Raw genomic sequence first — 14,391 nt, forward strand, 5'->3', positions numbered from 1 at the left:
CCATTGGGTGAAAGATCCTTTTTTTAAAGTCTACTTTTAAGATTGTTACTTTTAGTGTTTTGCAGTTTTGATGTCTTATAGCTAAGTTGATCCCACTTAGATATATTGTGCTCTCTGCAGGGTCTGCAGATTATTTTAACCATCGTGGGAAACGTGTAGCTATTATTTTTTTTCTTTTAAGACTGAAGAAGTTTAGTTATAAAGCAAACATCTCTAACCCAGGTCAAAAATAGAATATTTTAAGTACTCTCAGAATTACCTACCTTTTCCCCCCGACCCAAATACACCTCTTCCCAGTCATAACCCTCTCCCTTTCATTCAGAGGCACTCAGTATTCTTTTATTACTTTATGTGCATCCCTCAAGTATATGTTATTTGTTGAAATTTATATGAACACAATTATATTCTTCTTGCTTCCTTTGCTCAACATTATGTTGAATCTCACAAACAATGAAATTCTGTTAATACACTTCATGGTGTTTTACTTTTCACTGAGGCTCTATTTAGTTTTCTTCTATTTTTCTGTCTGTTTCTTAGATTGCATAATCTTTATTAATCTGTCTTGGATTTTGTCACTTCACTCTTCTGCCAATTGAAAAGCACAATTGAGCCCCTCTAATGACTTTTTCTTTTTTTAAGATTGTATTTATTCATTCATGAGACACAGAGAGAGAGGCAGAGACAAAGGCAGAGGGAGAAGCAGGTTCCCCACAGGGAGCTCCATGTGACTCAATCCTTGGACCTGGGATCTTGAAAGGCAGACACTCAACTGCTGAGCCACCCAGGCATCCCCCTCTGATGACATTTTTTATGTCAGTTATTGTACTTTCCAACTCCAGAATTTCATTGCTTATTTTTTAAATAATATCTTTTTACTGACACTCTATTTGATGTACATTGTCATCATACATTGCTTTTACTTCTTTACGGTTTTCTTTTGTTCTTTGAATATATGTAAAGGGCTCTTTGAAGTCCATCTGGTGACACACAGGCAATTTCTGTTGCCTGCTTTTTTCCTTCTACATGGATTATACTTTCCTATTTCTTTGTATGGTTTGTAATTCTTGGTTGGAAACTGGGCATCTTCATAATATTGTAGTAACACTGGATCCTGGTCTCCCCTGCCTCTCTCAGGACTTATTAGTGTTATTTGCTTTTTTTTAGTTACTGGGTAGATTATTTTAGTGAAGTCTATTTCCCTCTTGCAGTGTTAAGCATCTGGTGTTGTTCTTAGGGGGTGCAGATTTGAATATGCCCACATTCACCCCGGGATTTTTGGCAGGGCTCTTTGGCGGGCTCGGCTAGCTTCCAAGGCCACTTTCCTTGACCACACCCAGATGTTAAGCTCCCCTAATTGCCACCTGCCTGCTCCATTGTTTTCAACAATGCCTCAGGACAGAAATTGTTGCTGAGCTTGATCCAAAAAATTTGAGCTTCCTTGAAGAGGGTTAGTTCTTGAGTCAGAGCTTGAAATTTGTTCTGACCCAGGAGGACTCATCCCAGCTGTCTCATTTTCTGATTCTCTATATTCTTTCCTGCAAACTAGCTGATTTACAGGTTAGCCTGTATCTGAAATTTTTCCCCCATTTTCCCTTTACCACAATGTCCGAGGTTTTGAGATTGCCCTTAGGCTTGAACTTCACATTCTGTTGTAGACAAAATCAGCATTGGAACAACGTTGGATTGGAATAATCTCTTTGAAAGAGATTCAGAGCAATTGATTTTATTAAGGCCTGCTTCACCTTTCTGGCAAAATCTCTGGCTTTGACTCTGGAATTGGGTAGTGGAGACAATAATGTGCTTTTCTCTGTTTCATCCCCAATTTAGGAACTGAACACTTTTTGGAGGGATGTATGGTAGTCCAGGTCACCTTGTCTTGCCTTTCCTGGTGTGGGACTTCTGCTTTCCAAAGTAGCTGAGTGGAAGACAATCCTGGTCCTAGTATTTTCAACATGCAGCAGCAATACAGAACTTCTTTCCTATGAGTGGCAGTTGAGTGGAAGAGAGATGCCCTTACCTGCACTTACCTGGAATTTAGCTTTAGCAGCAGGTAGCTTTGGGCAGAATGAGAAATGCTGACATCCTCCCTTTCCTGGGAAGATTGTTCTTAGATTGGTAGCTGTAGTGAGAGAGCACTCTTGGTTCCTAATTGCATCAATCTGAAGTCATTGAGTCAATGAGGGGGAAGGAAAGAGAAAGAGTAGGTTTTGGTTCAAGTACTTCACAGTCTTGCTGTTTTTTTCTGAGTTTTAGATTTTCTTGAGAAAATGTTTCTTCATTTGCCTCATACGTTAGGATCATTTTTGCCTGTTGGGGTCCTAAAGACATAGACTAGAGTTTGAAACACAAGAAGAACTTAATAACTATTTATTGAATCATTCAATAAATGAAGATAAAAAACTGTTAGAATGGCAGAAACTTCATTGGTCAGCTCACTAACTTTTCTAATAAAGTGAGAACCTTTTTAAGTAGAAGGAATAAGGGTTATGAGGTACTGGGTAAAATTAGAATAACCAGTTAGCTTTCTTGATAAGAGAGCCTAAATGTGCTTTTACCTTATATTTTTTAAACTTCCCTCTTTAAAAGACTAGTCATTGTTAACTTCTGCCTACTATGCTATACTTTTTAAAAAAAGATTTTATTTATTTAAGAGAGAGTAAGCACAAGCAGAGGAAGAGGGAGAAGCAGACTCCCAGCTGAGCAGGGAGCCTGATTGCGGGGCTCCATCCCAGAACCCCAGGATCATGACCTGAGCCGAAGGCAGGTGCTTAACCCACTGAGCCACCCAGGCACCCTTGCCTACTATACTTCAAGTAAGGGTAGAAATTTTTATCAAAGTAATTTAAGTTAGTACTTTTTTACTTGAATCATTTTAAATGTGTATGGAAGCTTTTTTTTTTTTTTCTGTAAGGAAATTTGTAGCAATTTTTTCCTTTAAATTGATATTGCACATAAATAATCATCTTCAGTTTTTTAATACATTTTAATTTTTATATCGTTAGGTTTTTAAAAATATATTTTTATGCAAAGGCTGCATTTCTTTATTCCTTTGATTTGAATGATTTGTCATCTTGGCTGTCTTTGATTTGTTCAGCTGATAAATTGATGGTAATTTTAATAACAGCTCTCCCAAAATCAATGATCATATTCCTCTAACTGCAAATGAATGCAAATTAGCAAATTCCTTTTTTTTTTTAGTATTTAGTATTGCATTGTAAGAAATAGAAAAACCTGTGCCATTTCAGTGAGATGTTCAGAGAAGTCTGTTATTATGTTTAATATGTATTTGCTACATTTATAGACTTGTGAAGATTGGCAGTTTTGTTCAACGAGCCTTATAATAGATACCTACACATTTATGGATGAATAAATAGGTACTTCCCCTTCCTTTACCCCTTTCCTTCCTTCCATTTCTTGCTCTTCTTCCACTTGACAAATATTTACATGCCACCAGCTGTTCTGAAATTTTGGGATATGCTAATAAGTAAGACAGTCTCTTTCCTCCTGGGGTTACTTTCTACTGGAAAAAGATTCTGTTCATCTCCCCTTCCACTCTTATCTACCTCTTCTGCAAAAAGTATTTAGGGGACATGTTATACTATGTGAGTTGACTTGGATGCTGATTTTGATTTACATCCTCTGAAAGTAAAATAATTTACTAAATGAACACATCGGTGGAGAGGTCAGAAGCAGTCCTACATGATTGACCTTTTTTTTTTTTTTTTTTTTTTTTGTACATTGATATCTTAACCTTTATGAAGGAGACTTTAATTCTTAGGTAGGTATTTTTCTATAACATAAGTAAGCTTTCCTCCTGTTCCTAAAGGTAATACAGACAGTCCTGAGTTCCACAGTATATGTATATTCATGGTATATGTATACTGGTACTTTGGCCCTTAATTTAAGATGGGGAAGAAGTATTGCTGTTGATACTTAGGCAGTCAGTTTACCTTGCTTTTTTACTGAGTAAACGGTCCATAGCTAGTATTCAGTCTTTTTGCCTTTTTGTAGTTTATTATATAAGTAACATGCTTTGTGAAATAGCTACCTAATATAGAAACAGTGGACAACGTAGAGTATTTCCTACTTTTGAAGAGGGATGTCAGTCATAAAAGACATACAACAATTTATTCCTTTTTTGTTCATTATTCATTCATCAAATGAGTGAGTACTTACTGCTTACCACCATCCGTATTGTAGCTGTTTTATATACCATCATAAATATGATGTACCAGGTAATTTCTCTGTTCTCCTGAAATTTTCATTCTAGTGAGATTGGACTGGTTGTTAAATAAGAATTTTACAGTTATAAAACAGTAATTAAGTAAACTATAAATGGTGTAGTATTGTACTTATAGGTTTTTTATTTATTTATTTTATTATTATTTTTTTTTTGTACTTATAGGTTTTTTAAAATGTTAGTTTATAGTTCTATGTATATATCCAGTATTTGGTTTTTATGGACATTTAAGATGCTGTTCTGATACTCTTCAAAGTGTGTATGTGTATTTCATATCTGTAACTTTCCATTTTGTGTTACAGTGTATTTTGGTGTACAATATATTCAGAAGTAGAATTTGCAATACAGTGGAGCTGTATCATATACACATTTGCCTTATGGCAAAATGAACTACGAGATTGGCAAAAAATTAAAGGACTAATGACTTTAAGTAAGGAACCAATACTTTAAAATTTTTCTCAAAAGGGCTGTTTATTCTATACTCCATTTAAGTGTGTGTAGTGTATATTTTATTGATTTTTTATTATAACATTAATCTAAAATTTGTCATTTTAAGTATTTTTAAGTATATACTTTAGTGGCATTAATAAGTACATTCACAGTATCACACTTACTATTTCTAAAACCTATTTTTACCATCCCAACCAGAATCTATATCCATTAAGCAGTAACTTCCTATTCTCTTCCCCCACCCCCACACCCCCCCAGTAACCTCTACTCTTCTTTCTGTGTCTGTGAACTTGCCTATTCTGATACTTCATATCAGTGGACTCATATGCTACTTGTCTTTTTGTGACTGGCTTATTTCACTTACTACAATGTCTTCAAGGTTCATCTACATTGTAGCATGTATCAGAATTTTATTCTTCTTATGGCTGAAAATACTCTCTGTGTACACTATATTTTCCATTCATCTGTTGATGGACACTTGAGTTGTGTCCATCTTTGGCTGTTGTGAATAATGCTGCTATGAACATTGCTATGCAAGTAATGTTTTAGTCTCTCCTTTACAGTTTTTTGGGTATATATCCAGAAGTGGATCATATGCTAATTCTCTGATTAATTTTTTTAGGAACCACCAAACTGTTTTCCACAGCGGCTTCAGTACTTTACATTTTACAGTATATTTTTATATATTTTTTGAATAGGGTCCTAAGCACAAAACTATGTATGCATCACTTTATGAGAGATTTTTGAGCATGGTTTTGAGTACATGATTTTTATTTGTACTTCACTACATGGGATGTGAGCTCTTTGGCATTTCAGGAGCATTATTATTTATGTCAATTTATACTGTGTTGTGGCATTAGTTGCAGTTGATAAAAAGAATAAGAACTTGGGTAATGAGGTGGAGATTTTCTGTAGTATTGACATTTTTATTTTTATTTTTTTTTTTTTAAGATTTTATTTTTTTAATTTTTATTTATTTATAATAGTCACACAGAGAGAGAGAGAGAGAGAGGCAGAGACACAGGCAGAGAGAGAAGCAGGCTCCATGCAGCGGGAGCCTGACGTGGGATTCGATCCCGGGTCTCCAGGATCGCCGCCCTGGGCCAAAGGCAGGCGCCAAACCGCTGCGCCACCCAGGGATCCTGTATTGACATTTTTAAAAAGTTCATTTTCACTTTTGGAAATGTGCATTTCATACACACAAAGATATGTAGCTGTGACTTAAGTGATCATAATTTCTGTCTTACCATGTTGGAAAGGGTATGGGTAGTGAAGCTGGTGGTCTTAGTTTTTAATATTGTGTTTTAACACTTAGAGCCAGAGTTGGTACGTAGCTTTAGTTTCACCTTTAAAAAAGGGGGTAATGTGTTCTTACTGAGTATCATTGTGAGGATTAGATAGTATATGTGAAAGAAAAAAAATTTTTTAATTAAAAAAATAACATCTTTCTCTGTCTTATACCTTTATAAGTCTTACTGTTTTAACTGATGTTGTTTTATTTTAATATATAGATATTTATATAACTTCTATATAATTTAATATGAATATTAATATTTGTGAAATAAAATTATTCTTCCCTAAACGAAAATTTGAACTAAGGTATTTAGAGATGAGAGAGTTTATTTCAAAGCTTATTTTATTTATTTATTTAGTTATCTATTTATTTTTAGAAGGTTTTATTTATTCATGAGAGACAGAGAGTCAAAGACATAGGCAGAGGGAGAATCATGCTCCCTGTGGGAAGCCCAACATGAGACTGGATCATTGACCCCTACGTGGGTCATGCCCTGAGTAGAAAGCAGACGCTCAACTACTAAGCCACTCAAGTGTCCCTTAAAGCTTATTTTAAAACTTAGTTCAGTGGTGTTACATAAAGGAAATTTTTCTCTACTTGAATTTTCATTTAATTTTGCATGTCTTAGCATTTTTCAGATGAATAAATTGAGTCCCAGAGTGTTTGAGTGTCTTACCCAAGGTCATATAGCTATTTAGTGGAACAGATAAGGCAGAAATCAGCTTTTACCTTGTATTCCATCCAGTGTTCTAGCACATTAGACTTCCCTCTTATGTTTTACCAGTTATGTGATTACTTTGGCAACAGGTTTGCATGGCATCTCTCTCTCCGTGGTACTAAAAGTGTATAAAATACACTTGGACTTGTATTAACCATCTCAAGGGACTTCTTGATGTTTCCTTCTCTTTCCTCCCTCTACACTGGAAAATACATACCCTTGAAGACCTTTTAAAAAATTTTAGGGGTACCTGGGTAACGCTCATTCCATTCAGTTAAGCATCTGCGTTCGGCTCAGGTCATGATTTCAGGGTTCTGGGGTTGAGCCCCATATTGGGTTCCCTGCTCAACGGGGAGTCCACCTCTCCTCCCTCTCCCCCACTCCCCTTCCCCTTCCCCTGCTCATGCTCTGTCTCTCTCAAATTAATAAATAAAATCTTAAAAATTTTTTTAAAAACAGAACAATCAAAAGCAAAATTTCAATATGTCATCTTTTATTTATGGTAATTTACTAGAAAGCATTTCGATTCAGAAATCCCAGCTGTTTACTTCCTAGCATCCCATAAATTACCTTACTAAAACTCAAGCTATTGTTCCAGAAGTAATGTCATGTAATCAAAAGCACCTTTAGAGGTATAGATAGCACCCCTTGATTAGTTTCCTGTTGGTAGAAACTATGTTTGAGTCTGTGTTTTCTACAGGTATAGTTTGGGATATTCAAGTTGGAGGAGCTATTAGAAGTCAGCTCTAAACCCCATTTTATATATGAAGAAACTGATAGTAGCAAAATTGAGTCTGCAAACCAGGACTCCTCAATTGTTTATAGATACATATGCCATGTCTTTTAAAAAAATCTATTTTGGAATAGAGTTATAGGAACGTAACTTATTTTTCTTCTGATTATTAAAAGTCAAATTTAACTTAATTTTCCAAAAGGAGATGAAAATAATTCATACGGATTGGCATTTGAAATATAAAAAGAATATTTTGTAACAAATCAGATAATACAAATTTTTCTAAAATAAAATTTTGAAAATAAAATTAATTTTGGAAATCTTTCCTTCATTTTGTCTTTTTTGATAAAGCAACATTTTGATGTGTAACCCTTCATGTGCTTTATTTTCTTAAACATATATACATACAGGGTTTATATATTTATGTGGAAGTAATTATTCATGTTAGTCTCCAGCTTGAGTAATTTTTTATTTTATATATTTTAAAGATTTTATTTATTTATTTGAAAGAGACTGAATGGTGAGGAGGTGGCAGGGAGGAGCAGAGGGGGAGGGCCAAGCTGACTCTGCACTGAGCCAGGAGCCTGTGGCAGGGCTCAGCCCTACTGTCCCAAGATCATGACCTGAGCTGAAATCAAGAACCAGGTTCTTAACCTGGCAAGAACCAGTGCTTAACCCACTGAGTCACTCAGGCAGCTCTCCAGCTTGCTTTAAAAAACAAAAACAAAAACAAAAAAACCCACAACTGTGTAATAGGCATCTTTAAACTCAACACATCCAGTTTATGGCTTTCATTACTTAATGATTTTCCGACTGATGGACAGTTACTTTGCAGTGTTTTACTGTAGGAACAGTGCTGCAAAACACAGAGTAAAGTACCTGGTGCACAGGTATGAGTATTTATGTAGGGTAGCTCCAAAGGTGGTGTGAAGGAAGGCATGGTTAGCCGGACCAGTTCTGGGGCTAAGATTTCTGGGAATGAATCCAGGCTTGTACCACTTAAGAGCTGTGCAGCTTACGGCAAGGTACTTTCTGTGGTCTTCTTTCCTACAAAAAAGGACCTTAGATCAGTGATAATCTTACTTTCTGAGGAGACTAACTTCTTTGATAGGCTGATGGGGGGGGGGAATGCTATCTCACTATTTACTAATTAAAGAGGTTGATCATTTTGTCATATGTTGTAATTATTTGTAATTATTCTGTGAATTACTCATCGCTTTCTATTCTCATTATGTTGTTTGACTTCATTGCCGTTTTAAAATTGCTTTGTGACATTTGTTTATAAACTCTGGACACTGACTCTTCATTATATATAGTGAATATATCCTTCACTCTTTTGCTTGCCTTTAATTTTGTGTTTTCTTCATTACTAAGTTGATCGTATCTTTCTATGTAGACCTGTCTTTAAGGTAGGTAGACCAGAATTTTATTATTGTTTATAAACTGGTCTATCCTTACCATATTGATATGTAAATGTCACTGTTACCAAATACTAAAATCTCATAAATTCCTGGTTCTGTTTCTAGAGTATTTAGTTTCTTTAATCTTTTGTCTATTTTTGTACCCATGTCAAATTTTTAAAATTACTTTAGCTTTGTAGTTCAGTATCTGCTAGTACAAAATCCCACATTCCCCCCCTCCACCGCAGAAGTTTCAAAGCAGTTTGCCCGCATTTACTCTTTAATGTAAACTTTAGAATCAGTTTGAATAAGTTAAAAAACAAACACCTCTGTTATTTTGATAGGGATTGCATTGACATATTTTGGAGGCTAAAATAGTGATTTCAGTGTAACATTTTAATTTACCATTGACTTTAGCCTAAATTGTTACATAAAGATTGTCAACTCCTCATAATCTAAAACGATAAGTTATTTAACTTTTCAAAACAGTCTGGAGTCTGGAATCTTTTTGGTTTCTTCGCCCTTCCTGTTTTTTTGTAGGGTTTTGTAGGATTACCATAGAAAAATACCTTTTTTTTTTTTGCATTTATTTTTTTAAAGACTTATTTATTTATTCATGATAGACATAGAGAGAAAGAGAGAGAGAGGTTTTTTTTTTTTTTTTTGCATTTAATATGTGCTTATTTTACCAGAAGTTTCCATTGGCATAATAATACAAATTTGGTTGTAAACTATTGGGTTCTATGGCGTATTTTTTTTTTTCAGCTCTAGTCTTTTCTGTGATAAAGGTTTGATACTAACATGTTATTATAGGTGACTGAAGCCTTTGTGTTTCTTTTTAGGTTTATTTTGTAAGCACATTTATTTTCTGACACATTTTAGAATACTGTGATACTCCTTTAGTTATGTGGCAGCATTACTAGCTTTTAGGTCAGAGATAAGGCAGTTTAGAGTATATTTTAAGGCTGTATATTATTTATTCCCCCAAAATGTGCTATGATTAGATACTAGGTTAGTATTAAATGTTTTATGTAAGAAAGGAAGTTCTTTTGTATTTCTATTGAGTCTCAAAGATTAATAATGCTAGACTTTCTATTTTGACATTCATTCTGAATTCATTCGGATTCTCAGATGTTTTGAGAATCATCTGAGATGATAGCAAAATTGGTTTGATTAATATCTATACGATTTTTTTGATAATATGATTCCTGATGGTTGAAATGCCAGTAAACAGTATATTTTGTTTCTCCTCATGCAGGTCTTTGAAGTTCTACAGTTTAGTTCTCAGTGCTGAACTTCCTTCTCCCTTAAGTTATTATAAACTTTTGCTGCTGTTTAATAAAAGTGAAGATGTCTCGCAGTCCTGATGCGAAGGAAGACCCTGTGGAATGTCCTCTTTGCATGGAGCCCTTGGAGATAGATGATATCAACTTTTTTCCTTGCACCTGTGGCTATCAGATTTGCCGATTTTGTTGGCATCGAATTCGCACTGATGAAAATGGGCTTTGTCCTGCATGTAGAAAGGTAAATAACTCCAAAGTAACTTTGTGTACAGTTTTTTGTTTTGTTTTGTTTTTGTTTTTTTGCCCCTTGCAAATGAGTAAGTAGGTTAAAAAGAATCTACAAACCTCAGATGATTTTATGTTTAGCATTATACTTTTAAGGTAATAATGAAGTAGAAAAACACTATATGACCTTGGTAAAGTCATATAATCTCTCTGGTTGACCTTTAGAGAAAAAAGTAGAAAAACTTTAAAGGTAAAACAAAATAATTTTAGTAAAATATTTATCAATAAAAGTGTGCCTTTCTGGAAGGCCAGGGAAGTGTGAAGAATCTGAAAGACAGTTGGTCATTAGGGTCAATTTTGAGAAAGAAGCATGAGCTCAAACATATTCAGGTAAGGCTGCTGAGAAAGATAAGAGACGTGGTGCTTTTAATATCCTAAGGAAAATATCAGTGCGGTTGCTTGAGTGTTACATTGGAGCAGCGTATGCATCCAGCCTAGCTTTTATGCCATGTAGTGGAGATAGCTGCTCTCTCGCTGGAACACTGGTTATAAATTTGGGTCAGAGCCTTAAGGTGGATGGAGATACCCTGGAGGAACCAAGAGGTTCCTATCCTATCCTATCCTCAGAAGATGAATTATTGATACATGGTATCTACCAGTTTGTCCTTTTTGCAGTTACAAAAGAGCATCCTGCAGTAAACAAATAGCATTTATAGACTGGCTAGCAGAGTTATTACAGGTACAGATGTGCAAGAACCAAGAATTAACAGATATTTCAGGAATGCCAACGTTATAAGAAGAAGAAGCACAAAAATCATTAAATAGAAGAACCAACATAAGTAAGCAAACAAACATTTAAAAGTATCATTGGAAAAAAAATAAAAGTATCATTGGTGCTTCTCAAACAAAAGAGAATTTCCTATCTATGTAAAAGGAACATTTTTTAAAGTTCAAGAACAAATTTGTATATTGGAAAATTTTGCTGAACGTTTTTTTTTTTTTTTGCAACGTATAGTACAAAAAGATAAAAAATAGTATGAAAGAGAAGTTAAGCAGCATAAAAGATCTGCTGGTTCTTATTGGCCAAGAGAAGCTACAGAAGCAGTGAAATAGGATGAATAGAAGACGGGTGGCTCAGTGATTGAGTGTCTGCCTTCAGCTCAGGGCGTGATCCTGGGGTCCAGAGATTGAGTCCCGCATTGGGCTCCCCACAGGGACCCTGCTTCTCCCTCTGTCTGTGTCTCTGCCTCTCTGTGTCTCTTGTGAATAAATAAATAAAATCTTAAAAAAAAAATAAAGAATGGAAGGAAGAAACAAGGAACCACTAGAAGAAAATTTCTCCTGAAAAGCAGTTGTCCTTAGAAGGGCTGTATGAGTAAAAGACAAGATGACTGAAAAAAATCAACCTCTGTTAATATAATTGTAAAATTTTAGAATTAAAGACAAAGTTCTAAATTTAAGCTTATGGGGGAAAAAATCCTTAGATGACAAAGGAACAAGAAGAAAACTGAGATTACTGTTTTTGTCTTATAACAGTAGAAAAGAGAAAATCATTGAGAGATTTGTTTTTCCAAATTTTAAGGATAAATAACTTTGAAGAATTCTCCATTTCATTTAGATGTAAAAGCATAATAGAACGTTTTCCAGACAAGGATTCATAAGGTTTAATATTCATTATACAGGGCAAGTAGAAGAGCTGGTGACCATAAGGTTTTGGACTGAGCAACTGGAAGTAAAAAGGGCCATGGACTGAGATGGAGAAGACCTCAGTAGGAATAGGTTTTTGAGAAGATTAGGAACTCAGTTTTAGTCATGTTAAGTTTGAGATTCCTATTAGAAATCTAAATGGAGAAATTAATTAGACAGGAGAATGTTCCAATTTGGTTCTGGTATGGAAATATAATTTTTTTTAAAGATTTTATTTATTTATTCATGAGAGACACAGAGAGAGGCAGAGACACAGACAGAGAGAGAAGCAGGCTTCATGCAGGAAGCCTGATGTGGAACTCGACCCCAGGATCATGCCCTGAGCCAAAGGCAGATGCTCATCCTCTGAGCCACCCAGGTGTCCCTGGAAATATAAATTTGATAGTTAGCATATAGTATGTTACTTATAAAGTAATACTGAATGAGGTCATGAGAGAGGGTCAGTAGAAAAGATGAGAGATTGGCTAAGGAGGAGCATCAGAGTTCTCCAACATTTATAGAAAGAAAAAATCCACATTGAAGAATTACAAGGCAACCTCCTTTAGGGTTTCCAAGTTAAAATCTTTAGCTGAGGTGGTTATTGTTAAGTCAGACCAGGAGGAATTTTTTTGGTTTCTTGCTGACTTAATTTAACTAGAACTGCTAGAATTTCTGCTTGGTCTCTGACTACTAGACCTACTGGCTGGAGGGGGTCATAGACGGCAGACATTGAGGCCATACAGAGTTTTGGCTTAGCCTCCCCACAGAGTGTGCTGAGCGCACTGAGCATGTGTAGTTACGAAACTGCCTATCCCAGTCAGGGACCAGCAAGTCTTTACGCCTCAGTGGTTTTATTAACACAGAGGGAAACTACAAGTGTTGCCCGATGCCTGGAAGAAGACTGTGAAGCTGCCATTTACACATAGCCCTACCCTGCTGGGAGATGGCCTGCAGAGGCCACTCTGTGAAATGGCAAATCAAGATGACTTAAGTCAACTTGGAAATGCAGGTGGGGTGTTGGTTGAAGCAAGCTCTGGTTTGAGCTCATAAATGAAACCTGCTTGTTTACTTAAAGGGGCCTCTTTGCTTTAATAGTTTTGAGAAGCAGAGAGGTGGGCAGGTTTTAAAAACCAAGACAGTTTAATGTTTCTGTTTGGTCCTAGTTGCTGAGCCTAAATGGATAGAAGGACCCTCAGTGTTTCCCTAAACAGAGGCACAGGCTGTCTAGCCATCCCTTAGACTGTGTTTATATGTTCTTTCAGTGCAGCATTTCTGAGAGAACTACCTGGTGGAAACAGTAGATGTGGGAACACAGGTGGTGTACTGAGGTAGCATCATACAGCTTTGACTCGCATGGAAACTGGACTGGCCAAAGAGTTGAAAACTTTGACAAAATTACATTATTTTCATCTCTGAAATAATGGGGGATATCACATCCATGAAACAAGAACAGGATAGTCTAAAAAAGTTCAAAGAAGGATAAATATGTTCTGATAATTATAATAGCAGAAATAACAAAGAAACAGTTTGGAGATGAATTTGAGAAAATTTCTTTAAAAGTAGTGCAAAAAGACAAAGGAAGTAGAATATTTAAGAGATAATTTTATTTGAAGATCAATCCAGGAGGTCAAGCACTAAATAAGTTAGTATTTTAGAAATAGACCACAGTAACATAGAAAGAAAGTTATTTTCAGAAATATTATTGAAGAATACTCCCAAGACCAAAGGATATATTTCTAGATTAAAAAGGCCTCTTCAAGTGCCAGGCACAAATTCTTCATTTTTAAGTAACAGAAAACTGAAAACAAAAGAAGTTCTACAAGCTTTCAAAGGGGGAAAAAAGTAGACCCTACATAAAGATCAGGCATCAGAATCATTTCAAAAGCAAGACTCGAAGGTAGAAGATACTTCTGATGGAAATTTATTTTTGTTCTGGAACTGCATATCTGCCTGTGAATTAAGTGTGAAGGTACATGAAAAACATTTTCAGACCTGAAAGGAAAGAGCTCAAAAAAATTTTTTTTTTACCTTCCATGCATTCTCTCTCAGGAATCTATCACAGAGTATTTATTCCCCAGCAACATGAAGGAATGAAGAAAAGAGAATGCATGGAATAAAGGAAAGAGGTGATCAAACATAGGAGCAGTGCAGTGGGATTCCTGAGATGATGGGAAAGAGGACAACCAATACAAAGTCTGGCAGATCAGAAAGTTGCAAGGGAGGAGTTTCTACAAAACTATACAATTGAGAGAATACTTGGTGTTTTAAAAGAGGCTTGTGTCTGAAGCTCTTTCAACATTTGGAGATTATGGTTGAATTAGTAATAAGCATATAAAGATCTAATCAGACAACTCTAGGGGAA

General features: G+C 35.5%; 1 protein-coding gene across 7 annotated transcripts in view; it reads left to right on the top strand.

Moving 5' to 3' along the window:
- CNOT4 (CCR4-NOT transcription complex subunit 4) overlaps positions 1 to 14,391 on the top strand; it is a 136,838-nt gene that overhangs the window by 48,967 nt on the left and 73,480 nt on the right. For 6 of the 7 annotated variants that reach the window (XM_038559456.1, XM_038559458.1, XM_038559459.1 and 3 more), the window contains exon 2: positions 10,094 to 10,359. In XM_038559456.1, the coding sequence (XP_038415384.1) occupies positions 10,186 to 10,359 (174 nt within the window). In that variant the 5' untranslated portion in view covers positions 10,094 to 10,185. Of the gene's footprint in view, positions 1 to 4,542; positions 4,671 to 10,093; positions 10,360 to 14,391 lie in introns of all 7 variants that reach the window. The other variant, XM_038559457.1, reaches the window with a different exon arrangement.

Source organism: Canis lupus, chromosome 16, assembly GCF_011100685.1.
Source record: "Canis lupus familiaris isolate Mischka breed German Shepherd chromosome 16, alternate assembly UU_Cfam_GSD_1.0, whole genome shotgun sequence".
In the NCBI taxonomy this organism is placed as follows: Eukaryota; Metazoa; Chordata; class Mammalia; order Carnivora; family Canidae; genus Canis; species Canis lupus.